This window comes from Armigeres subalbatus, chromosome 3 (genome assembly GCF_024139115.2).
Source record: "Armigeres subalbatus isolate Guangzhou_Male chromosome 3, GZ_Asu_2, whole genome shotgun sequence".
Taxonomy (NCBI): Eukaryota; Metazoa; Arthropoda; class Insecta; order Diptera; family Culicidae; genus Armigeres; species Armigeres subalbatus.
This window is the reverse complement of record NC_085141.1, coordinates 1,333,193-1,359,892: the sequence shown is the minus strand read 5'-3', so window position 1 is coordinate 1,359,892 and position 26,700 is coordinate 1,333,193. Positions and strand designations below refer to the sequence as shown.

General features: G+C 38.1%; 1 protein-coding gene across 2 annotated transcripts in view; it reads right to left on the bottom strand.

Moving 5' to 3' along the window:
- Positions 1 to 2,452: 2,452 nt before the first annotated feature.
- Positions 2,453 to 26,700, bottom strand: part of LOC134220742 (tyramine receptor 1) — a 171,774-nt gene continuing 147,526 nt past the window's right edge. The window contains exons 3-4 of one of the 2 annotated variants that reach the window (XM_062699842.1): positions 2,717 to 4,342; positions 2,453 to 2,587 (exon numbers count right to left, since the gene is read on the bottom strand). In XM_062699842.1, coding sequence (XP_062555826.1) covers positions 2,551 to 2,587; positions 2,717 to 4,128 — 1,449 coding nt within the window. In that variant the 5' untranslated portion in view covers positions 4,129 to 4,342 and the 3' untranslated portion in view covers positions 2,453 to 2,550. Of the gene's footprint in view, positions 4,343 to 26,700 lie in introns of both variants that reach the window. The other variant, XM_062699841.1, reaches the window with a different exon arrangement.

Here is a 26,700-nt window from a genome sequence, read left to right as displayed (position 1 = left end):
GTGTACAGAACACAAAGGAATTTGCGTTCAAAAGTTATGAAGAAAATAGCGTATCAAAACATAAAGGATGGTTTCTTGGTTAAATATGAAATAGGAAGTATCACTACTAGGTGAATTCATTTTGATTTTATAGTTGTGGAGTATACCTTTAGCGTGTAAGTGAACGAGCGAAAACCCGAAGTGGTCGTTAAACGACAAGTTAATGTATGGGTCGTTAGTCGACCGTTCGGAGATAAATACAAGTGTAATAAAAACATGTGGTTAGTCCAATCGAAAACTTCAAGCAGTACGTTACTCCGATCCGACGAAATATCACGGTGTCTTGTCAAGTCAAAATAGTCTTAGCCGATGACCATTAGTTCCGGAGCTAATAAATAACGTATAGCGAAAAAAAGTTTTAAATTTTGATTCAGATCGAATAATGGACACGCAGTTGATGCCATCTATTCGTACCCAGCAGCACGGTAATTGGTCTTGTTATCATTACATTCGTACATTTTTTTTGTATCAAATATCTGAAAATCGATTCCAAAGCTTCCGTTGATACAAAATGTGAAGACAGATAGCCAAGCAATGGAATAGGTATAGGGCAAAAGCATCCCAGATAAAGTATTCCGTTTCGAAGCAAGATTAAACGAAAGTAAGACAAATGGGATGTTTTCCAAAGGGAATTAACTGTAGTCAATTCTCTATGAATATATATTGAGCTGTTTCTCACCACCTGTACATATTCCGGATGTCTTGAATGAGAAATTTTAGATTTGGAATGGTGTTCACATTATACAGTCCAAATAAACTTGTGGCTATCGCACCGTTGTGCTTCGATTGTAACAATCATACTTTATCTTCGATGACTTTTACACCTATTTGTTTGCCGAAAGAAGCAAATGCAACCTGGCTAATAAATATCCCAACAAGCCTCAGTTCGATAAAAAGCGAAGACAAACGATGGGATATATGTCCCAAATGGATTACCCAAGGCATTTGTTTCTCCGCACGATTGATAACAGGAAATGTCCAACTTCACACAAACGTCGTCCCAATGTAATCGATTAGATATACAGCTTTGTGCTTCCGACATGCGGTTGGGACTGTTTTCAGAAGTAGATGACTATCACAGCGTTCAATCAGGGAATTACAATCCTCCCAACCAAAGCAACCGGTTTCGTCCTAGTTTGTGAGCGTGACAAACCTGGCTTGCTTCGTTTGAATTTTACGACTCCGCCCTCACCTACTGAATCAATGTTGACGAAACTATCCAACACTGCTCACCACCAGGCTTCCCTGCGAAACGAGGCGTTGATTTCACGGATTCACGGATTTGTGATGCTAAATTTGATGTGTGTCGGATTATGCTGATAAACAGTTATTAATTTTTTTTTTTTTTTAAACTTTATTAATGTGTTTTTTTAATTCTAGGATTAAGTTCAACACAGTTATTAATTGGTTACAGTTATTAATTGGGAACAAGATAGCTCGCATATTTTCAGACTGAACGCGTGATGATAGATCACTATTCAATGCGAGGCCAATTTTATGCTTTTGACAAGTATTCTGTGCTATTGTTTTCCAATGCTGTCATTGCGATTCATGTTATATGCTGGCAATTGGAATTTCAAAGCAGATAATTTTCCATGAACCGGGGCAAGTCATATCATTGCATGCATTATCCGAAAAGGATATATTTGATCAATGTGACGAAATCATCTCTTTTCACACAACATAACTTTTTTGCATAGATGAACAAAACTAGGATCAATTCACGTAATGAAAATTGCAATAATCATTGCCTGGAAACAATTCCGAATCATAGATGAAAATGGCTATGCGTTTACAAGAGCTGATTAGTGATATCATGCACGATGAAGTAATAAGTTCATTGTATAGCAATATTGTTCTGCATCAGGGTCCTTTGGTATGTTTCATCCACGTTGAATGTTCATTTAACCCTACTTGAACTAAACGAAACAAAGAGACAATAAGATAAGGAGACAACAGTTACAGTCGCTTATAGTTCCGTAAAACCAATTTGCAAACCTGATCACATTGATAATGTTTCAATCAATGAAATTTCCTGATTGTTAATTTCTCAGTATGTGCATAAGATGCAAAGGATAGCATCAACCAGGAATCGAATTAGTGCAACCGGACTCGATTCCTTTTGTCCTAGTTGCCTGTGATTTCAACCTTACCAGCTTGTGTGTTTCCGCAAGTCCGTCTTTTCGGTTTGTCTGTATGTGTGCTGTTCACATAACCAACCCCTCTGGCCAAACATATTGAGTCATTTGAGCAGAGAAGAGATACGAATCTCCGTACTGCAAATTTCAAAGGGTAATCGATTTTGCTCACCTGGCACACAACGTTCCATAGATTCGCTTGGGAAAGGAAGAGAGATCAAAGCGTGCTTTGATGCTGACCTATGATGCTTGCTGTGCGAAAAAATAAACCTCCCAACTTGTTTATCAGTTCTGTGCCTTTGAGCCACCGTTGCCATGATTATGTTTCCACCTCCCACGACTAACTATTGGAGGTTTGCACGAAAGCAGCAGTCTACTGTTTGATTCCGAGCAATCTTTTGAATGCTCGCCTGTAATCCAAATTGAATATCGTGTAAATAATAGGATTTAAAGCCGAGTTGATGTACCCTAGCCAAGTGATAAAGTTAATTAGTTTGTTCGTCGGACAACAGCTTGGACAAAACGGCAGGATTACGTACATGAGGAAGAAAGGCAGCCAGCAGACCACAAACACCCCCATGATGATGCCGAGCGTCCGGGCCGCCCTCCTTTCCTTCGAAAGCGAAATCTTCTGTTTCTCTTCAATAAACTGATTAATGCCGCCGGGCCTTCGAAACGATTGTTTCGTTCGGGCTCGTGTATCCGTCGAAGTTGTAGCCTTTTGCTGTAGTGGCTTCTTGTCACCGTTGGTGGTGGCGGCGGTATCGTCCCCATCCGCCGCACCGGTTGCAGCCATCCCGTTGGGACCGGTGGCTGATTTAATATCACAGTTTGCTTTCGCGCTGATGGACGAATTTTCCGGGCACTCCGTAACGGAATCTTCATCCCGCAGGGCTAACCGGAGTTGATTTTGCTTGGCACGCTTCGCCGCTTCTTTCGCTTCCCTTTTCTCTTTGGCTTTCTTCTTCCGCTTCCTTTGGGAACGGTGTTCATTGCTACTGCTACTGCTGCTATTGTGCGGATGTTCGTTGTGGTTGGTTTCACTGCTAATTGATTCCTGGTCCGGTTGGTTCAAACCAGTGTCTTTTTCACTTTGGCCGATACACCTACTAGCTAACGTGTTGATTTTGGACGCTTGGGCTCGTTCCCGGAGGCGCCTTCGGGTGGCTATATAAATTTCGATGTATACAATAGTCATAATGATCAATGGGATGTAGAATGATCCTAGCGACGAGTAGATGACATAACCTTGATTGCTTGTTAATTGACACGGGACCTCGCTAGAGAATTTTTCCGGCTCCGGCCAATCGTTCCAGCCGATCAGCGGTGGAGAGCTGATCACCAACGACAGTATCCACACACCGGCAATCAATGCCAGCACCCGCTCCAAGGTACGTTTCTGAGCATAATTAATTGGATCGGTAATGGCCCAATACCTATCTAATGCTATTGCACACAGATTTAGAATCGAAGCTGTACAGCACAGGACATCCGAGGTAAGCCACATTTTGCATACGTGGATGCCAAATTCCCATCGGCCCAGTATCGAGTAGGCCACATTGAACGGGAGAACCAGGATAGCCACCGTCAGGTCTGCTACTGCCAGTGACACAATGAAGAAGTTCTGCACTATCCTTAGCGGCTTGTACGTGAACACGCTCAATATTACGAGCACATTGCCAACGATGGTAATGATGATAATAAGCGTCAGTACGAGTGCGGTTGCAATGGCTTCCCATTGTGGCACCGCTAGGTCAATTCCAAATATACTGGGGTACAGGATTTCATCCTGTCGGGGGCACCCGCCCCCACCGTCAATGTCTCCTGCTCTTCCCCCGAGGCCACTACCTCCACCTCCACCGCCGATATCGACAGTTGCGTTCGTACCATTCGCACCATTGTCACTAGAGTTCGTAATGTTGATCACCGGTATCACTGATACAATTGCCATTCTCTACACATTATTCTCACTGTTCTGGTCTCGAAACACCAAAGTAAACCACTAGACGTTGCTCGTTTGCCCTCGACGACGGTTCTGTTGCCGTTGCTTCATTGTTGGCCGCTCTCAACGCAGACAGCATAGTAGGCTACAGCCGGTTGGCGGTTATTTACGGGCACGGCGTACACAGTAGGCTTCTGCGTTGTTTGTTGATGCGAATGGCTCTCTGAAATGACAGAAACAAACAACGGGGAAATTTATTACTAATGGGCAGAATCATACATAAGGCTGGCGGTTCGGTTCGATGAAGCAGAAACGTGCTAACAGTTAGCCAAACAGATGCATTATTATTGTTATGGAGAAGGGAAGATGTTCTTATAATGTTCCACGAGTTGGAGTTTCCTCGATAATAATCGCGAATTGCGAGTGCGATTGATGTTTTATCTTCTAATGCTGACACAGTAACCCTAAGCATTTAGTAGATACGAGGAAGCTTCGATATGTAGAAACTTTTGTGCTTTGCAAAGGCTGGGAATAAATGTGGTCCTCGCTCTTGCACCTCTGTATAAAAGGTGAAATCATAATTAACGGTTTCAATTAAGTCGTTTAGCTTCGGGACTATTTATGTGAGCTCTCGAGTTTAATGTTTCGAAAACATGGTTCGAGGTACTTCTAATGGATATACACCCCATTTGCTTTGAAATGCATGCAATATAGTTTTAGTATGCCTGTGTAGAACAAAAGGAGCTTAAAATGCTACTCGGGAATTCGCTTCACATTATCTAAACAACATATTTTTTCTCGTTTTATAGTGATACACAAAGATTGGGAGTAAATCTTATAAATGAGAGTAAAAGCTTATAAATATTATTTCCATAATACATACAAACATCTGAAGTAATACATTATCAAAATACAAAAAATATAAAATTAAAATGAAAAAAATTGTCCACACCACACCACACCAAGTTCTATTTGTGAGGGTTCCAAAATGTGCAGTTTACGATCAGTGTGATGAATGACGGATCACCACACAGAAGAATCTTGTAAGATTGAAACAACTATTCCGAGTTTATACAATCCCATTGAGTTCTACCACTTAATTGTATCTTAACAGATACGTATTTCGACCCCAACAGTAAGGCCGTCTTCGGTGTCTCGTACTTGACTCGACTCGACGACTATTCCGATTGTTGCATCAAACAACGCGAATATTGTTGTTTCAATTTTCAATGTTGTTGTTTCCAACCAAGGGCCTCATACGCCTGTCACTGGCGAACAAAGCTCATGTACTCTGCATCGAAGCTTAGAACCGGTGTTAGGGCGCAATCGTTAATGAGAACATTTTTATATTCAATTAGTTACTGCAAATAAATTCATTTATAGTCCCTATAATCAAGCAGGTATCTCAAGCAAGCAATTTTGATAAAATATCGAAAACAAAAATTTGCATAAAAATTGCCTCGCCATAACAAAAAGGTGGTAGAGAATTAACACTGTTGTTTACAGTTTAGAACCAAATCCAGATGTCGCACATGTTGGGGTAGGGATTCAGTGCTCCACCTTCTCCCCCTGTTTCCAACCCCGTGAAACAAGCACTGGTTCTTGAAGCCACCGTTTGTTGGTGTGGCGCTAGTGCTGTTCTTGAAGTTTAAAGCTCCGTTCATATTGTACCGTACATTTCGCGCGGGTATTTAATTATGTATCGCAAAATGATTTTCGATCCTGAAAATTTTAAATTTCAATAACTTAAGTTATATGGTCCTTTTTTCGTCATTTATCCAGTATTTTACGTGCGGTAATAGCTGCCACAAAATAATTATCATCAAAATCAGCCTAAATTACAACCGAAAAAAAATTATAATTTCGATAGCCGCCACAATTTAACATGTTCTGGTGAGGTGCAATCTATTTGACGTTTGTCTTGTGTCGTTTGTCATCGCAGCGATCATGATCATCCTCATGAATTTATCATTATTGGCGAATAAAGGTTGCATGAAGAAAAAGAAGTCGAAGGATAATATTTGAAAAAAAATACACAGGGAAACATACGGGAAGTTTTTTAAAACTCTTCTCAAACATTTTAGGAGCAATTTAATTAAAAACGGTTAGCAATACAGGGCTAGACTTTTCTACTACTGCATAATAAAACGCAATTTTTAGATTTCAAATTTTATTTTGTGATATCACACTTGATACACAGTATGTTGTACTTCTAGACAATCCACTAACAGAGCTAAGGTCCTTCGAGAAATAAGTTTATCAGAATTCGAATCAAAGTCCATCTCATTTACCGAAAAATTAGAGTAACCAACCAACAACAACTATTTTGGACCTTCCTGTCGACATTTTCTTGATATCTGAACTAAAATAAATGCCGCTGCTGAATCCCGCATGGTCTTTATTCAAATAAGATTGCTGCGAATGTGTTTTGAAATTTGGATGGAATGGTAATGAAATGTTAATGAAATCAAGAAGGCAAGCGTTACAATGCGCTACGCTTCAAATTGTATACATCATTGAATATCTCAGAACGAACACAATCAGTTCATGTTGAAATTGCAAATTTAAATCCCATGCCAATCGAAAGATAAGACTTTACTTTAGCTCAAATGACCTGTGCATATTGAAAATTCATTTTTGAACAGACTAAAAGGGGGTGTCCAAAATGTGTACATTTGGGGGTCCAAAAGATGTTGCACTGTCCCAAACGAAGAATATTTTCATTTCAGATAGTTGAAAATCTCAGCGATTTATAAACATCCGATGCCCATTTCAAACTTCCTTTTCATAAATAAGACTTTCATATATTAAATTATGTAACATTAATTTTAAAATGAAAAAATCACTTGAATAAAGGAGAAAAAAAATGAAATTATGTTATTTTGGTTTGTATCGCACGTATCATTTGGAAGATATAAGCGGATATTGGGTGGCACTTCTTCTAGGGGTCCAAAATGGAACATTTACCCTAAACTTGAAAGCGCCAGTTCGAAGATTTAAAAAAATACCCAGTCTTAAAAAAGACTGGTGCACCCCCCAAAACCATTAAAACGTAAATCTTTCAAAAGTAATCTTTCTTTGCAAGCGGTGCTATTCGATAATTATTAAACTGCCACTATGAGATATGAGACAGCACACCTGCTACGTTTCAGTTGACGAACTCAATTCATCTATTAGATCTTGACTTTGGTTACAAACTTGAGCTCATTATAATGTGGGCGTCGAATTTAAGATAAATTAATCTACTTAGTCATTGTACGTGTCATCGACAGGTGTTTTATGAAAAACTATTGGAACCTTTTGACGTAGGACTTACGTCTCTCTTTACTATACCGGGTGTCATTTCAAAATATTCAAATCGACCGCGTTACGCTGTGTTGAAAGATTTTAAACGTTAATAGCGTTCGTCTCAGTGGACGAATTTCTGCGGTAAGCCCCTCAATCGACAGATTTTAAGTATGCCTTTCATGTCCATGCTTGATAAGACCCGAAAAACTTGTTTCAATAGGCATGAAACTGTTTTCAATGAAAAATATTGATATCAAGGGAACCTATAAATATGGGTACCGCATAATTCTTGCATCATTCCATTACCACGTTCTGATTGGTGCAGACACCAGCGAATGAGCAGCCGCTAGGTCTGCCGAGAAGCCATAAAATAGCGCAACGCGATTATTTCCGTTCATTCTGACCGGGACAAGCGAAGCAACCGCATCATCGATTGAACAGCACTCACACCTTTTAGCAGGGAATGAAGTCATCGAAGCCACCATCATCAGCCGAAACCTAGCCAATACAGCAGCAGTCCACCCTACAGACCCGACAAAGCAGCAATGCTGAGCAGATACCGGCAGCAGCAGCAGAGTCGAGCCGAGACCGGCCGGCATCGGGGCTGAGCCGAGACAGGCTGAAGAAAAGCCACATGATGCAGCATGTATGTCCAAAAAAAACGGTTCTTCAGAGAGCCAATGATAGAGATCAATATCAAAGCTTTCAATTCCCTTCGGGATAGAAATTGCAGGGTTTTTACGGAGATCCTGAAATATTTTCCGCGCCAAATCCGCGCCGACTAAAATCAAATCCACGCCATTTCCGCGCGACATGAAAATCCATTCTGCACGACCCAAAACTAAATTCTAAGCAAATACACGTTAAATATCAATGTTAAATATTACGCTGAACATTACAACAATTTAGTGAACGTCTTTTTTCGAGTTCGTTTTTATAATATTACTGATTTTAAGTATATGTTTTAACTTCAACGTTACACATGTTTGTACAAAATTGAAAATAGGATTAAGGAAAAAGCAGTTGATATAACAACTCATCTAGATGGTCCTTCTTGGAATTTCTGAAGAAGTCGCTCCAAAATTGTCTGCGGGTGTTTCTCCGAGAACATCTGTGGAAATTTCTCCATTCTTGCAAAAGGTTCCCCGGAAATTTATGCGGAATTTCATTTTTTCATAAATTAGATAGATAAATTAGATAGAAAAAATTAGTAGATAAACATTGTTTGATACTGACCGCATACAAAGGGAACGTGACTGAATGATCGTCCCATGTTATGATTTCTAAATCTTATCACCCGAAATCCCATGTCCGGGTGTTTCCTTCCTTCTACTGCTAACAATGTTGTCTCAGAAAAGAACACCCTACTTCCCACCTGAACTGCACTTCTAAGCTAGCTTGCCCGGCTTATTGGCCTGTATCAAGCGAAAAGTCCCGTTAAGAAATAGACGCCAGCAGCGAGCAACAAGCGTAAAAAAGAAGAAGCCCTTCTCGAACGCGTTGATGATGATGACGCTTTGGCTGACAAAGAAGCGGGATACAAGACACTAGCTGATTGGCCCACCAATTGGGAAGCAGAGAAGATTCAAAATAAGGTATAAAAGAAAAGTGCATTCGCTCGCAGAGCATTCAGTCTTTTTTATACCATCACTAGAAATTCGCGGTTATTTGAAAAGATCGTTTTCTTACTTTTTGCACTTAGCCGAAGCAAACAGCCTTTTTCAAGGCTCTAAGAGTTAAAAATAATGTTCTCCTTCAGTCGCTATCGCATGGATTAGAAGGCCCTTTAGTGGAAGGGCTGAGATACAGTCTACATCCCCTGCTGAGCCAACTTGTGGTTTATTTCAGGCAGTCCTTCAGTGGGAAGGTTGCCACTGTCGAGGCTAATATTTCGTGACCGGACAGATAATTCCTGATTATTTATAATTCGCCGATTATTTATCCAAAATAGTTGATGTGAGAAATTTGGACATATTAGGTATCTTAAAGGCATGGTCAAGTCAAGTCCTACGTCCACTTAGCGGTTATGTCACAGACATTACCCACTGTTCGTTTTTTCTTTACATTTGATTTGATCCAACTGGAACTGGATGTCGCATTGTGGATAAAATTTTGCTTTAAACTGGACCATTTGTGTGTTGACAGAATAACAGTTTTTTGAAGCATAATGGACTTAGCGTGAAAGTCAGGAGATTAAAAATAATAACTATCGAGCTGCCAATGATCATGCACTGGAAAAAAGATCTTTTAGCTGACGAGAAACCTAACCATACTGCTCATGTCGTAAATGTGTAACATTTGAATTTTTGTCGATTATGAGTTAATCTTAAGAATCCTAAGTAACCTAAGAATTAAATCAGATTAGTAGTGATTCAAATTGTTCTGCTGCATTTAATTTTAATATGAATCTGAACCATGCATTCTCCCAGCAGCTGCCCTAGATTAATTTAAGTTCAGATTCAAAAGCTCAAAACTGTTGCACAGCTTTGTTCTATTTTCTGCAGATTGAATCACGAGATTCAAATTTTGTATGTTTTGGCGATTGAACGCGTTACTGAACCATTTCTACTTGAAAAAAAAATATTTTTTTTTCACAGAACAGAACATTTATAGAACGTTGCATTAGAAATTAAAGGCCCACTCTTTATCACAATGACAAATATTTCCCAAATTCCTTCAGACATATATCACAACTGTTCAGATATCGACATGAGTATCAGGCAGACTTGACAAATTTGTTATTATTAATAATTTGGTATTTGTTATTGTAACAAATACAGCGATGATAACTTTTGCGCTATATCGAAACATGTGTATCTGAAATGAACGATTCAGCTATAGAGATAATTGCAATAAATTTATGAAACATATGTTAGACGGTGCGCTTTTTCTTTTAACAACAGCCTAAAATACTGTTTATTTATTTTTATTCGAATTAAATCTCTCCTCGAGCGATATTGTCGCATGCGTCACTGTGTTCCGTGCTTAAAGCCGAAGCTTGACAGCTAGCACCAAGTTTAGCACCAAGTTTTCGGCTTCAATCATATTGTATGCAGATGACAGCCGTTTCAGGGGGCTGGTTGTTTCAGGTTGTTCACATGCTTTATTTAATTGAATATAATTGTTTTTTTTTCAATCTTGCATCGCATTATTGAAACAATAATAATATCGTTCTTTTGACCTTACCCTTAAAATCCCCGCCAAAATTTTCGCCCAAAAACAGAAAATCCTTTGATTTTTTACCTTTTTATTTTGGAAAGGATCAGAATGCCACATTAAGTTTAAGGCGATGTTTGGAATCCGAAGAAATCAGAAGGAGCCTGAATATGCTCGAAAGGTTTTTGGTCGGTATCATTCTTATAAAGAAATGAAAAAAAATTCGTTAGCATGATGGCACGTCTTGCATGGGATAATGTTGGGATAGTGTAGGCAGAAGCCCCCCGATCACTGGGGGGAGGATGGGACTTATATTCGAAAAATGTCCGTTTGCCGGTAAGAGGCCTTATCCCCGATGTATGGTGCTCGAAGGGCCGATAGGGGTACTAAACTTCGTAGAACAATCTGGCATCCTTCAAAAGGCAAAAAAAATTGCTGCTATTGCAGCTCCGACATCCGTCATCATCCCGTAAAGATTTCGAGGATGGTCGTATTTGGGAGATCTGCAGATAAAATGCTCCACGCTGTTTTCGGTTTCGCAGAGATCACAACGGGACCGGAAAGGTCCTTGTGTGGCCTATTCGGAGCCTCAACATAACCTCCTTTGAAAGTCATTCTTTCCCAGAATCAAGGTCTCCCCACTCTCCGCAGAGTGTCAATAGCTAGCGCAGCATCATCCCCACACAGCCAGGGATCACCCCGAAATACGCATATTTGATAACTGGTGTAACAAAAGCTTACTACAACTTAATGTCAAGAAATGTAATTTGATCACTTTCAGTAGAAAACGGAGCACACCATCGATAACTGTAACTCTAGGAAATCAACCAGTACAAAAATGTGAAAGGGTTAGAGATTTGGGTGTAATCTTAGATGCTAAGCTAACCTTTACTGACCACTACAAGCATAAGTACTAGAACGCTAGTGGGCTGTAGTCATTAAAAGCATTTTGCCAAAATATGCTTCCACAAGCTTAACTTGGCCGTTTAATATGCACCATGCTGTAGTACATCTTTTGTTTCATCATCAATATTGGCTTGACACTTGTAGTACCGGTACTTTGGCTGCCTGATCAAAGTGACCTAGATGTTAGTCACGCGAACAGGAGCGACATTAGCAATCTAATACTTATGCATCTACTGGTAATACGTCCGTGTACTTAATGGAATGTGGGTTCAAGTCCCACCGGCAGCCGAATCTTTTTTCGCAATCTATATAATAAAAATGAAATGGTCTGTGTTCGTATCCGCATAACTCGAAAACGGCTGGATGGATTTTCTTCATTCCTAAAGAAGATAAGTTCGTTATTGTTAGCGACGGGTTTATATTATACTTTCTCATGCGAAAACGGGGAAAAAGTTAAGTAAATTGTGAAAATCTAAAACTATGATTCGTACGGGAATTTTGCATGGGTAGTTCAGAACGCGTATTTTTGCCTACCATACAGTACAGTATGTATGTAAAAATGAAATGGTCTGTGTTCGTATCCGCATAACTCTAAAACGGCTGGACGGATTTTGTCCATTTCTTCAGCAGAAACATTCGTTATAGTTTCCGACGGGTTTATATGATATTTCCTTATGCGAAAATTACGAGTAAAGTTGAGCAAATCGTGAAAAACTAAAATTGTGATTCCTATGCGAACTTTGCATGGGCAGTTCGGAACGCACATTCTAGCCTACTATGCAGGACAACGTCTGCAGGGTCAACTAGTATCTCATAAAAACACCTTAAAATGGCAAACTTTACTATGTGTATCAAAATTAAACATCTTTTCCAAAAAAAGAAAAAATCTGACTTCCCTCACAAGTCATCAATCAAGAAAAAGAGAAACGTTGATAACCTACAGTATCACACACCGCAGCTGGTCGGACGCTCGGTGGCAAACGAGCCTCTATTGTCGTTGCAGAAACAAACCCGCCTCAATACGACAAATAGAGGCACATGTTTGTGATTCAAACGCAACTGACTGTTGTTCAATTCTGATACACATAGTTGGGTAGAGCGAACAGGGTGTGAAATGTTGCCAAAGCAGATTCGATACATACGGGGAATTTACTGATATACCATCGTTATTAGCTAGTAATAAGGCCGTGTACTTAATGGAATAGTGTGGGTTCAAGTCCCACCGGCAGCCGAATCTTTTTTTTTCGCAATATCTCATAAAAAACACTTTAAAATGGCAAACTTAACTATGTGTATCAAAATTAAACATCTTTTCCAAAAAAAGTTCTTATTACACTTTCAAGCGAAAATTCCAATTACAATTCAACTTAAACGTTTTTTTCTCACCCCTTATGACAATTAGTACCAAGCCATTGTTTTCAAAGCAATCTAAATATGTTAGAAAGCAATTTATCATAGTAATATGTTGCTTCTTTTGAGATTTTTCCCAAAAGGGAATTAAATCCCAATTTAAATTTTATAATCATGCTTGAACTTTACAACGGTTGGATTACTCTGCTTCCCCCTTCTTGTTTTATTGTTAGAAAACACGCAAACGTACTCTGCAATTAGAGTTGACCGCCACCGAATAAGTGTTTAATGTTTCACTGGTTTTATTATTTCATCCCTTCAATTTTTTTCTCTTCATTTATTGGGATCACACCCCTTAACCCGAGTGCATTCGAATTGTATCATGCGGCCAGTACGACAATCTCCATGTCCGGTAAGGTCGAAAGCATTCGGTACTCGAAAACTATGTACTTCGGATCCGGATTCGAACCCAGCCACCCTCTACCAGTTTGTTCCGAAATCGCGCGGATCACCGCTAAGCTACAGAAGAGGCAGGGCCCTTGAACCATAGCTCTCAAAAGTCAAAAGCTTTCAGGGCGAAAACACAAATCATTCAAATGGCAGCAGTACTGCAGATAGCGCCATTCGCTACTACGCACACCACCGGGTCCGTGTTTCGCCGCTGAGCGATTCCAAGCAACAGCATCAAAATTTAAGAAAATTTTTAATTCATGATTTTCTATTGAGTTGAAACTTTGCACAGTTTTTCAATTTCATCTAAATCGTCATTTTTCGATATCAAATCTTCATATTGAGTCACGACTAACTTTTCAAAAGGGTGTATGTGAAAATGGGTCAAAAATATTTAAAAAGCTGCACAGCAAAAACGGAATGTTCGATTGTTATGATTTTTTCAGCAAAGTTAGACAACTAAATGGTGATTCTTAAGAAAATGTGCACAGTAAAAAAAATTTTTTGCCTTTAAAAATATAATTTTTGTCACAAAAACTCAAATATCTCAAAACCCTATCTTTTTTCGAACGTAATTTTTTTAGGGAAAACGGTCCATTATATTAGCTATCTACCATAAAAATTTGGTGATGGTAAACTAATAAACAAAAAAGTTATGACATTTCAAATATTTCACAATTTTCACATATAGTAAACAAAAAAAAATTTCCGTGTATTTTATTTTTCAAGAATCGCAGTTTGATGCTGATTTTATTGTTAAGGGCCTTGCGTGAGTTAAACAAGTTGTTTGTATGATATTCCATATTTATGTATTCATCGATATTATGTATATTATATGTATAAATATTATATGTATAAATAAATAAAATGAATTAATATTATCCTAAGTATTAAATTAAATGTGGCAGTTACACAATGTTGTTATAGAAACTCTAAGAGTTTTGGGTTTGAATTTTGGTATGGGTTATGATATCATGAAAACAGTTTATTAATACTTATTTTTATTTATTTTTATTCAAATTTTTAAAATATCGAACACTTTTGAATTATTATCAGCACAGTTTGAGTATAGTTTTGCTTTAATTTTATTTTCCGACAATGGAATGAAACAGTGAAATTTTGGGTTCCTTGGATCGTTTTCGCGTTATTAAATTGCTCGCTGAGCTCTGAAGCCTTTATTTCGTACTCTTCAGTAGTAGTAAAACAAAATGATAATTTGGTTAAATCTTTTCTTTTCTACGATTTGCCCAATCAAAAGTTCTTTCGCAGTTTTAATTGGATGCTCACGTTCTTTGGCTAAACTTGCTCTTGTGGCCATGCGCTTTATTGTTCCTCCAATAGCATCACAAGGACCTTTGCCATGTGATGTAGCAAAAAATGCCATTCTGCATCAATTCCGTACATTGATTTAAATTGGCATAGGCTCGAAAAATTCTTACGATTTTTGTACTGCGACGCTGCTCCATCAGACATGAAATATATCTTTTGACTTCTTTATGCTTATCAACGCGTAAAAGTTAATCATTTTTCAATGAACAAGTTTACGGATACTGAATCGTGTCTTAAATCTTCGGAAATTATAATAAAACTTAAGTGTTCAATTTGCGTACTTCCATTAAAATAAATAACGAATGGATGAATTGTAGCTTGTTGTACGTTCCAGTGATGGGACTGCACTTCATCTTGCAATACAAAGCTGTAATTTTCAGAAAATCACAAATGACTAAAAATTCACCATTTTGTAATGTATTTTCGTATTTTTAAAAGCTGGATTGTTCTGTTTTAATGAAATCGTGAGGGATTAAACTTTCTAATTTCAAGCAAAAATATGACACAAACTCATCTACAGGTTTTACAATAGTTTCTATGTCACACCTATCCGTGGTCACCCATTGCTCAAATGATAACTGATCAATATATTTTTCTTCAAACTCAGCGAATAAAGTATTTTCCAATGATGAAGAATCTGGACAATCCGAACAAGATCGTAGATAGCAATTTGATGTTGTATTTTCACACAAAAGACTACCAGTTAACATTTTAATATCCTTTGTTAAATTGATTCTTTTCAAACTATGTAAAATAAGGTTAATATTCTCATGGGTTGTGCACACACACACATTATGTGTTCCTGAATTGGAAAGAAGCTTACATTGCCTTGGCCGAAGGCTTGCAAATGAGGAAAAACCTATTTTAATATTATCGTGAATTTCCTTGAAGCGTGTGTACGCTTCTTTCAAAGTCGTCATCATTAATCGTTTTTGGATTGCTTGACGCTTTCCATCTTTTTACTGATACATAATCTTTTGACCAGGCATAGCTCGACTTACTTCATCATCTTCAAAATATTGAACTACTATTTCTTTTGGCTCATCTGTTAATGCAGTACTAGACCTAGTAGTTTTGGTTGAAAGACAGTTATTCTTCAATTGTTTTGCCTCTTTTACTGTATTTCTATTGGTTTTGAACTCATCAATGGCATCCTGAATAGACCACGAACTTGGCAGCATCGACAAAATCAATAATTTTTCTTTCCTTGTCGTGGCTGCATTCGAGAACCTTTCCTTCATATTTATAATTACCTCATCGTAGTCTGTATTTTCCACATCATCAGGTCCTAATTTGAAGAGTTTTCTTCGTACAGCTTCGTTTATTTCACGGTATTTTTCTCCGGGTAATAAACGTAGTCCATCTTACTCCATTTAATCAGAGTCACTTTTATCCCAGCTATGCCCTCGTTCGATGTTGACCTTTTGGATACACTCATCTTCCGATTGATTTGTTGAAACAGATTTCGCTGATGGTACGGTGGCAAGGCTCTCAGCACTTAATACTTCTGGTAATTCCTCAGTTGTTGTCGATACATCTGGCAATTCCTCAGTTGCTGTCGTTTTCGAACTTCCTGCGCTCTGCTCAACCGATGATATACAGATTGCTCTTTTGTCAACGTTTAGACGGCAGGACGTGCAAATGCGTAAATTTGTATTCAATGTGGACATTGGAGCATAACCAGTCGCTTTCAGTTTATCTATGGTGCTTTCGGTGAGATTTCGTAAATCTTTTGAACACTTTTGTCCATCAAACGGCCTACAACAGTTGAGAAAGCGGCTACTCATGTTGTTCGTAATATTTCAATAAACAAAATCACTTTTAAGTTTTTACTGACTAGTTTGGTGTCATTTGCTTGACTGAAGAAAAAAATTACTATAAGATCTTTAACAACCTTAGTAATTTTTTTGCTTTTTCGTGAGCATTGTCATGGTATGTACCTATCATGCATTTGTTGTTTAAAAGATTTTTTCGCCAGTCACGTGCAATGAAAATTATGACACTATCAATACTTTTGATCACAACACTGGATCGTGTCTAAGTTTCTTATAGATGCTATGAATAATTAAATCAAAATATCATGAAAACAACTTGTTTAAATCACGTCCCTTAACAATAAAATCTGCATCAAACTGCAATTCTCGAAATAACTTACACAGAAAAATTTTTTTTTACTACAGGTGAAAATTGTGAAATGTGTGAAATGTCATAACTTTGTTGTTGATTAGGTTACCATCGCCAAATTTTTATCGTAGATAGCTAATATAATGGACCGTTTTCCTAAAAAATACGTTCGAAAAAGATAGGGTTTTGAGATATTTGAGTTTTGTGACAAAAATGATATTTTTAAAGGCAAAAAATTTTTTTACTGTACACATTTTCTTAAGAATCACCATTTAGTTGTCTAACTTTGCTGAAAAAATCATAACAATCGAACATTCCGTTTTTGCTGTGCAGCTTTTAAATATTTTGAACCATTTTCACATACACCCTTTTGAAAAGTTAGTCGTGACTCAATATGAAGATTTGATATCGAAAATGACGATTTAGATGAAATTTGAAAAACTGTGCAGAGTTTCAAATATTTTCGAAATGGTCGCTCAGGATCGACTGACATGCCCCCGTGGAATGCCTCCGCTGCAGCACTTCGGTCCAGAACGTGCGAGAAGTGGAATCGCCACTCGTTCATTCACACTGCACCAATCACAGCAGCCAATGCGAAAGTGTGCCTGGAGGTTGCCAACGCCACGGCTGCAACAACTTTGGAAATCGGATTTTCCGGATGCGTGGTTTCCGCCGTTGCCTGCTACGATGGACGAGTACCGGGTGTTGAAAAGTACTCGCCGCGTGCACTATGGCAGATAACGAAATTGCACAACACACCGCACACAAATTTGGTTTTACCAAGTCACGGTTGGATTGGCGGCGGTTTCTACGCCGGGAATGGGCGTTACCCGCCAGGTGAGCACGGAACACGAAATGCAACCAGCTTTTGTAGTCGGTTTCTTTTGAATTGCGGAATGTGTTTGACAGCGTCCGACTTTCATTACGGGGATTTTCTCCACTCATCCCGGATGAGTGGGTGCCTTACATAGGTTGTAAACGGAAGGATTAAATAATGAAGCACCAAGCAAATTAATTTATCGTAAAGCCGAGTTGCGTAATTCGTTCCCCACTGAAATCGAGTGAAAATACTGACTATGACTTTTTCGAAAAAGCAAGGGTACGCTACCTAATGAAAAAAGTAAACCCACATTTCGATTCAGTGGCCCCATTTGTATGACACTCCGCTTCCCGGATGAGGGTGGAATTATGTCTCACAGTTTTCCCATCCATAATAGGCAACTCGTACGGAACGGAATTGCTCAAGTCGACTCGAGCTTGATGAATGCAAAACGTGTCCCTCGACATTTCCATGGCTCTTGGTAAGCATGATTGCACACTATGTTATTTGCTGTTGCGCAACTTTTATTCGAATGATAATGAAGGGTGATACGTGATTGCAAGTATTTAGGACTCGGGAGGATGGCGATATGTAGATGAACACACTAGAATGATTAGACAAGTGGAAAAAGAATGGTAATTAGTCGAACTGAGATTGAAAGTGCGACAGTTTAGAATATAATATTAGGATGGCTTGGAAATTCAAATGAATCTGAACATCTGCCATACCCACTTTAATTGAAATTCTGTTTTATGATGCTTGAATATTGAAAGGATTCGTCTGTGCTTCTAAGTAATAGCCTTTACAATTAGGATATGAGTTTTTAACGCATATCTCGATGATTCTTACTAGCGTTTTCTCAAACTGTGAGTTGTGAGCTTCAATTCGACAAAAAGTGAAGAATTACGGACTGAAAGCCGCGTCCAATACATTGCCTTGCTTTTCGATTATTCAGCTGTTGCAAAACCCCTGTTTGAAAAAGTCAGATGATATGTGTTTTGGATTTCAGCATTTACCATACTTTTAGCCACTAATTGATTGATTGACAATTGATTTTTCCTTTTAAGGGGGAAATGTCAATTTAAATTTCAGGTGGTTATAGACTACAGCCATTAGAATCTTAATGTTAATCGAATATTAAAGACACCATCGAGTATGGATATTTGCTTATATGTTTATCGTTTTGAAATGTCCTAAATGTAAATACCAAATTTTATTCGTTGCAACATTAGAAACAAATGGTTATTATTGCCGACATGGAGAGCATAATGGAAAGTGTTTGTTAGTTGAACCATTGGCATAGCCAGGAGGGTGGTTTTAGGGTTAAACCCCTATCACCTCCAAGTCTTACTTTAAAATTTAGTGGAACACTCCGCTGAATGGAACACTTAGGAAAAACATGGTCAATATGTACCCCTAAGTAAAATTTTTGGATTTAATAAAACAAAAAGAATAATAAATTCTTTGATACTTCCTTGAAGAGTGGTGAAACATTTTTGATTATCTTTGTTTTTTTATCCCGGTCGTTGAAAAGGTGTTGCCAATGACAACGCTAACATTTACAAAAGGGGAGTATTGGTAATGTTTGTCAAACTACTTTCGCTTGATCGGTCAAGGTGAAGGTGGAGCCAACGGGCGGTTTATATTGGGACGGAGCTTCGTCGAGAGATACTATGTTACTTACTTGAGAGTTGTTATGTCATTATGGGGTCCGTGACGTTAGGCATAAGGACGTTAGGCATAAGTACGTTAGGCATAATGGATGCTAGGCATAACGGACGATAGGCATAATTCTGCCTTCTTTATGTAATAGGCAGTTCTTTGGGTCATTTTATGTCTAACGTCCATTATGCCTAACGTCCATTATGCCTAACGTACTTGTGCCTAACGTCTTTATGCCTAACGTACTTATGCCTAACGGGGTTTACCCGTCATTATGACAAAACCATGGCTCAAACGAGCTCAGTTCCTGCTCATATTTTGTCTTGAGCCTGGGAACCAACATCAAGCGACCAGCAGAAGCAATCAAGAGCGAAAAAAGTTGATTCAATATGAAATGATTTGCTATATTTCATGTAGTTAAAAAAAGTATTTTCAGTTTTTCTTGAATAATGACTTATGAGTGAAGTCAGATTTTTACTTTTTTTTGGAAAAGATGTTCAATTTTGATATACATAATTAAGTTAACCATTTGAAGGTGTTTTTTTTATGAAATATTGCGAAAAAATATTCGGCTTCTGGTGGGACTTGAACCCACACTTTTTCATTAAGTACAAGGACGTATTACCAATTATAGAACAGCTGCCCTTTCGAGAAGTTGCTCCATAACCAGCTAATTACGATGGGATATCAGTCAATTCCCCGTATCCATCGAATCTGCTTTGGTAACATTTCACATCTTTTCTCTCTACCCAACTATGTGTATCAATAATGTAAATAGTTCTTCTTAGAGCTACTGCTCAAAGTGCCAAAGAGCGGTTTCAATAATGTGTTCAAATTGAATTTCGATACATATGGCCGAAGAAGTTCTCGTAACAAAATATTGTAAATCAATATAATTTTATCTGAAAATATCCTTGGTCTAAAACTGTGCGGGTAAAATAAACAGCGTGTGAAAGTGGCATAAGGTAGTTCTGTGATGTCTTCTAGTATAATTTATTGGGTATCAGGCCATTAGGACGAAGGTCATTGGGAAGAACAGTAATTAGGCCGAATGAGAAGTAAAAGGTAGGAAATGAGATGTGAGAAGTCAGGTCTTCCTTTTGCCTTCCTTCTTCATTTGCTTGGGTCATGGGTTCGAGTCCCATAGAAGGAAAGTGGGAACCTCCAATATATTTTTCAAATCAAAATCTTCCACTTAATGTACATATTCGCATCGGAGTTCTTTTATCTTTTTTTCTCCCTTCTTACTTTTTTCATCCTTTTCCTATTTTCATGTTTCCATCTTCCTTCTTTGTTTTTCATTTTTATTTTTTCTTCTTTCTTCTTATTTATTTTTTGTTCAAATTATTTTTTCTTTGTTTTTCTTTTAAAATATCTTTATCTTTATTTTTTATCCCTTCATCCTTCCTGACTTCTTCATTCTTTTATTTTTCTTTATTTATCCTTTCGTCTTTCTTCTTTCTGCTTTCTTCTTCCTTCTTCTTTCCACCTTCTCCTTGCTTTTTTGCTCATCGTTCTTCCATTCTTCTTTCTTCTTCCTTCTTGCATATTTCCTTATTTTTCCTCCTTCCTTCTTTCTTCCTTCTTCCTCCATCCTTTTTTGCTTCTTTTTTCTTTTTTCACTCTTCCTTATTTCTTTCTCCGTCTTCCGTTCTTATTTCTTTCTTCTTCTTTCTTACTTCTTCCTTCTTTTTCCTTTTTTTCATTCTTCGTTCTTCCTTCTTTCATCTTCCTTCATCCTCCTTGCTTCTTCTTTTCCCATCTTTATCCTTTCTTTTTCCTTCTCCCTTCTCTCATCTCTTCTTCTTTTTCTTTCTTCGTTCATCTTCCTTCCTTCATCCTTCTTGCTTCTTCTTTCTTCCTTTTTCATTCTTTCTTTTTCATTCTTCCTTCTTCCTTATTTTATCTTACTTCTATTTTTCTTCTTCTTCTGTCTTTCTTCTCCCTTCTTATTTCTTCTGTATTTCCCTATTCCTTATTCCTTTTTGCCTTTGTCGTATACAAAGTATACGTAAAGGCTATATGTTCGCTCCAAAAATGAACTTTTTATAGGAGGCCCGGAAAGCCATAGTGTTGAATACCAATCGATTCAGCTTGACGAATTGGAGTGATGTCTGTGTGTGTGTATGTGTGTGTGCGCGCAAAAAGTCTAGCTTACTTTTTGGGCACTTATCCTGTCCTTCTCAGAATCCTGTCCCATTGTTTCCTATTTAAAATTGACCCGATCGGACTATGGGCTTAGAAGCTACGCCAAAATACTATTTTTTCATATAAAAGCACATTAAAAAGTCTAGCTCACTTTTTAGGCGCTTATCCTCAACCGATTTGCTCGCAATAAATTGCATTCAACGCAGAACCCTGTCCCATTGTTTCCTATTAAAAATTGACCTGATCTGGACTGACCTGGACTATGGGCTTCGGAGCTATGGTCAAAATACATTTTTTTACAAGAAAAAATCTCACTCATTTTTGAGGAACTTATCCTAAAAAATTTCGTTCGACGCGGAATGTAGTCCCATTGCTTCGTATTGAAAAATGGCCGAATCGGACTATGGGATTCGGAGCTATGGCCAAAATATATTTTTTTTACAAGAAAAAATCTCACTCGTTTTTAGGCACTTACCCTAAGCCGATTTGCACGCAACAAGTTGCATTAGATGCAGAATCATTTCCCATTGTTTCTTATCGAAAATTTGCCGGCTTTGAGTATGGGCTCAGAAGTTTTAGCCAAAATACTTTTATCTAAACCAAAAGTGCGTAGAAATTACTCACTTAAAAAAAACGAGAAAGGCACTATCACCGCTAGGTGGATTAATCTGGGTTTTTCTTCTTATGTCTTCCTTGTTCCTTGTCTCTTCTTCCTACTTCTCATTTTTACTTCCTTTTTTCTCCCTTTTCACTTCTCATATCTGACTTCCCACTACTCACCTCCCATTTCTCACTCCTGACTTCTCGTTTCTCATTTCTCACTTCTCATTACTCACTACAGACCCCATTCGATTTTGGCAACCCGATCGGAACATTTATGTTGCCAAAATCGAATGGTTTTTGTTTTCTCATGTTTTCTCATGACACAATCAAAAATCGAATGGTTGTTGCCAAAATCGAATGTTCTTCTTCTTCTTCTTATTGATATTACATCCCCACACTGGGACAGAGCCGCCTCACAGCTTAGTGTTCATTAAGCACTTCCACAGTTATTAACTGCGAGGTTTCTAAGCCAAGTTACCATTTTTGCATTCGTATATCATGAGGCTAACACGATGATACTTTTATGCCCAGTGAAGTCGAGACAATTTCCAATCCGAAAATTGTCTAGACTGGCACCGGGAATCGAACCCAGCCACCCTCAGCATGGTCTTGCTTTGTAGTCGTGCGTATTACCACACGGCTAAGGAGGGCCCCTCGAATGTTGTCAAAATCGAATGTTGCCAAAATCGAATGGAATATGTACTGACTTCTCACTTCTAATTTCTCACTTCTCACTTCTTACTTCATTTTTTACTTCTCACTGTTCACTTCCCACCTCTCACTTATCACTTTTCACTGCAGATTTCTCACTTTTAATTGTCATTCAGTCTAATAACCGTTCGGCCCAATGACCATTCGGCCTTATGACATCGGCCTAGTAACCTTCGGTCTAACGGCTCCCGGCCTAATGACTTTGATCTAACGGCCTTCGGCCTAATGGTTCAGCATCAATTTGTTGGTAATCAAGTTTAAATAAATAAAGGAACTTCTCTCTTTTCCATGTCACTGATCATATATTCATCACTCATCGAAAGGAAAAAATAGAACACCAATCTCGTTGCTACTTTTGCTAGAATGCGTGCTCACTGTTGGAGAATATCACACATCAAATTCCTTTCCATTGGTTTGTTTTTGATGGGATGAGCTATGATATGAAGTCCAGGAGTAGGTGCTTAAGTAATTACGATGCTGATGTTCACATAGTTGACATTCTTGGCGATGTTTCGCATCTGTAACGGGACAAGCAAACTTTTTCTTGGGAGATAACAACGAGAGGAAGACATACAAAAGGGATTACGACAGACATTGAAATGGAGGAAGACATTCATAATGGGGTTTGACAGACAACTGGGCGGACTATGATTACAGTTTTACATCAGCAACTTTTAAAAATCGATGTACAAGGGACATGTATTCGAGATCAAGGTCCGCCAACACTTCCCTAATAGGCTTCGGTTGTTTTCCTCGGACCCGGAGATGTTCAGTTAGCGCAGATCTGGGGCCACGGTGCTCCTCACAGGCCCACTCGACATGATCGATATCCTGATAATCATCGCCGCAAACACAGATATTGCCTTCCGAGAGCCCCACTCTGAAAAGGTGTGCATTTAAAGTGTAGTAATTAGACATTAGACGACACATGGTTAGAATGAAGTCTCGTCCCATATTCAATTGTTTGAACCATGGACGCTTCGACACCTGTGGGCGAATTGAATACAGCCATCTACCCAACTCCCCATTTGTCCATTTCTGTTGCCAGCTGAGCAAGGTTTCCTGACGTGCTAATGTGAAAAATTCATCGAAGGTGATTTCCCGATCGTAAATATCACCTTCCATAGCGCCCAGCTTAGCCAAAGAATCCGAAAAGAAAGAAGAAAGAGATGAAAGAAGGAATATGTAACAAGTAAGAATGGCAGAGAAAGGAGGAAGAAGGATGAAACATGAAGTAAGAAGGAATTCCTTTTCAATCTTCCGTCTTTTCGACGTTTTGTCCTTTCAACCTTTTGTCCTTTTCGACTATTTTTTGTTTTTCAACCTTTGACTGTAATGTGTGTCCTCAAACCTTATTCGTATGCTGTTTATTGATATCAATCATTTATCAATTTGATCATATGTTTCTTTTCCTTTTTGCCTTTCTCGTACACCAAGGTGTAACGAAAAGACTATATATTCACTTCCAAGACGATTTCGTGATAGAAAGTCCGGATACCCGAGACCGAGATTTACGAACAAAATTACACATTTTTCACACCAAAATATCCCGCAAGGTTGCAAAAAGTCGCAGCCAAATCAATGCACATTCAAAAGATAAGCTTCAAAGCTTTCTATTACAAGTGTTTTTTTGTATCTTGTTGTATTCTCGTCAGATATTTGTGATTGAAAAGTAACTATTTTTCTACATGTTTTGGTAAATCTTTGGTATAAAATAAATATTGGTGGTTAAAAAATCAACTGGCCTTAATTACTTTTTCTGCAATTCGATTCATCCATATGTACAACATGTTATGAATTTAGTTCGAAAAATGTATTAGAGGGTAACCACTTCCTTCGGAGAGGCTTCATCAAACCAATACGCAAGACCAGTGCTTTCTCTACTAAGCAAGGATACAACAAGATACACATAAAACCACTTGTAATAGAAAGCTTTGAAGCTTATCTGTGAATGTGCATTGAAATTATTGTTATGGCTTGGAGTCTGTCTCATTTGGAAAATAAAAATAAAAATTGACAGTTCGAAAATAAGAAAATCGCTCGGTTATAGGAATGGCTGGTGCTTCCCAGCAATTCCAATAAGACATCGATGTGAAATGATTCGATATCTGTCAGGGTTATTTGCTATTTATTGAAATGTCACTTTTAAGTTTAAAGTCAGTTTAGTTATCCAAATGAGACAGGCCCTTAGTATTTGAATGCTGTATTTTTATATGCTGAATAAGTTTCTAGAACATTGTTTAGCTCAAAAATTCGACCAAGCAAAGTTATTCATTGAATACCAGTTTTTATAGGGTTAAATATTCAGCTTTTTCGGTATGAAATCGTGCTTTCATTGGCATAGTATGTTCAGCAAATATGTTGCATACATCAAGGGGTGTCATTTGAGAAAAAAATATTTTTGATTAATTTATATAAAATTTAGATAGAGATTTTTTTTCCAAATTTGTTGAAACAAAATGGCGTCTTTGGGTAGGTCGTCAGAAATAATGTACAGAAAAAAATTGTCAAAGACACTACGGGTCTATCTATTGAAACGAACAAAATATGACTCAATTTTAGAATGAGCTAGATCCAAAATGTTTTGATTGTAGATTATAAATTAAATTTTTGGTGTCTTGTTGAAGTTTATTCCGTAAAATGTCTCCCGAACAAATATGTATGGGAAAATGAAATTTGGCTAAACTTTTTTGGGAAAGATTCGAAAAGATCTGGTATTATGTATTAAAATCTATTTTTTTGTCTGCTCTTCGGTGGTAAGTGTGGTGAATTGCGCATAGCTGCGCATTGAAATGAAAATTTGTCTTCCATACCCCAGGAGAACATATGGAATGATTGATAAGCGCTCTAATATTTTGCGCTATTTCGGTTGGAACAAGTCTGTTCTTTATGTGCTTTTTTTCTTGCTTGAAAAGCTGAAGAAGCGTGGAGGCGGAATTATTGTAGGCAATAAAACGGAAAAATTACTTCATTGAACGCAATTCAGAAAAGATTCCGATCAGCTTTCTGGCTACGCCACTGGTTGGACCCCAATAAAATTTTATGTCTGTAATCAACATGATTTCAACTTGGAAATGTCTTCTGTGCAATCTACACTCGAAGTAGTAATCTGAGCTGTTATATCACAATGGTTTGGCCAGGCCAAATAGCTATGTTTGCTAACTTCTCAATCGAGCTCCTACATTCAGCCATCACTCACACCGGGTTTGAATGGAATTTCCAAGCACCGGTTGATTGAATTTCCAGCTCGCTCTGCAGCAGAATAATTGTGCGAATCAAAAATTAATGCTCGGGGGATCGCACTTTTCAAGTTTTCCAAACCATCTGCCGAAGTGAGTCCCATTTATCCCTGCTGACGGTTTTTGTTCACATCCTCGAGCGCGGTTGAAAGGGGCTTCTGCAAACAGTCAGATCAACCTTTCCAGAAATTCGGCCAGATTAACGAAGAAGCTCTAATGATACTTGTTTTCGTCTGTTTGTTCGGCTCGGTGCTCGGTGATTGGTGAACCGCAGAGATGGAAGCGATGAAAAGGGAACTGATATTTTCTTCGTTATCGTTGCAACTTTGTGAAAATCGAAGTGGTGAATGGAATTTAATTGAATAGTACGTTTTCAGAGGGGGTGACGGAAATAAAATTAGAGTTTTTGAAACGTGTCTTATTGGTCTTTGAAGCAAAACACACTGAGCACTCTTTTGAACTAGAGTGATTGTATCAAAAGATTGTTCTCCGTTTAATATAAAATCCTCAGGAAATCGAAGAAAAATCAAATGGTATTTAAAATCTTGTTGAAATTTTGATTGGTCGAGAAATTGAAGAAATATATCCGCGTTGAAAACGTCTCCAGTGTATTTGGTGAAAATCTATTTTCGTTACATCATTCTCACGCACTTTTTGCAAAAAAAACGGTAAGAAATTTTAATAATTGAATGACCGTTACGAATTTCGAACCTAGAACAAAAACAAAACTAGCCTTATGATGCTGATAAGAGTTTGGTTGTTTTTTTCATCAAAGTTATTCGTGTTGGGGGCCGT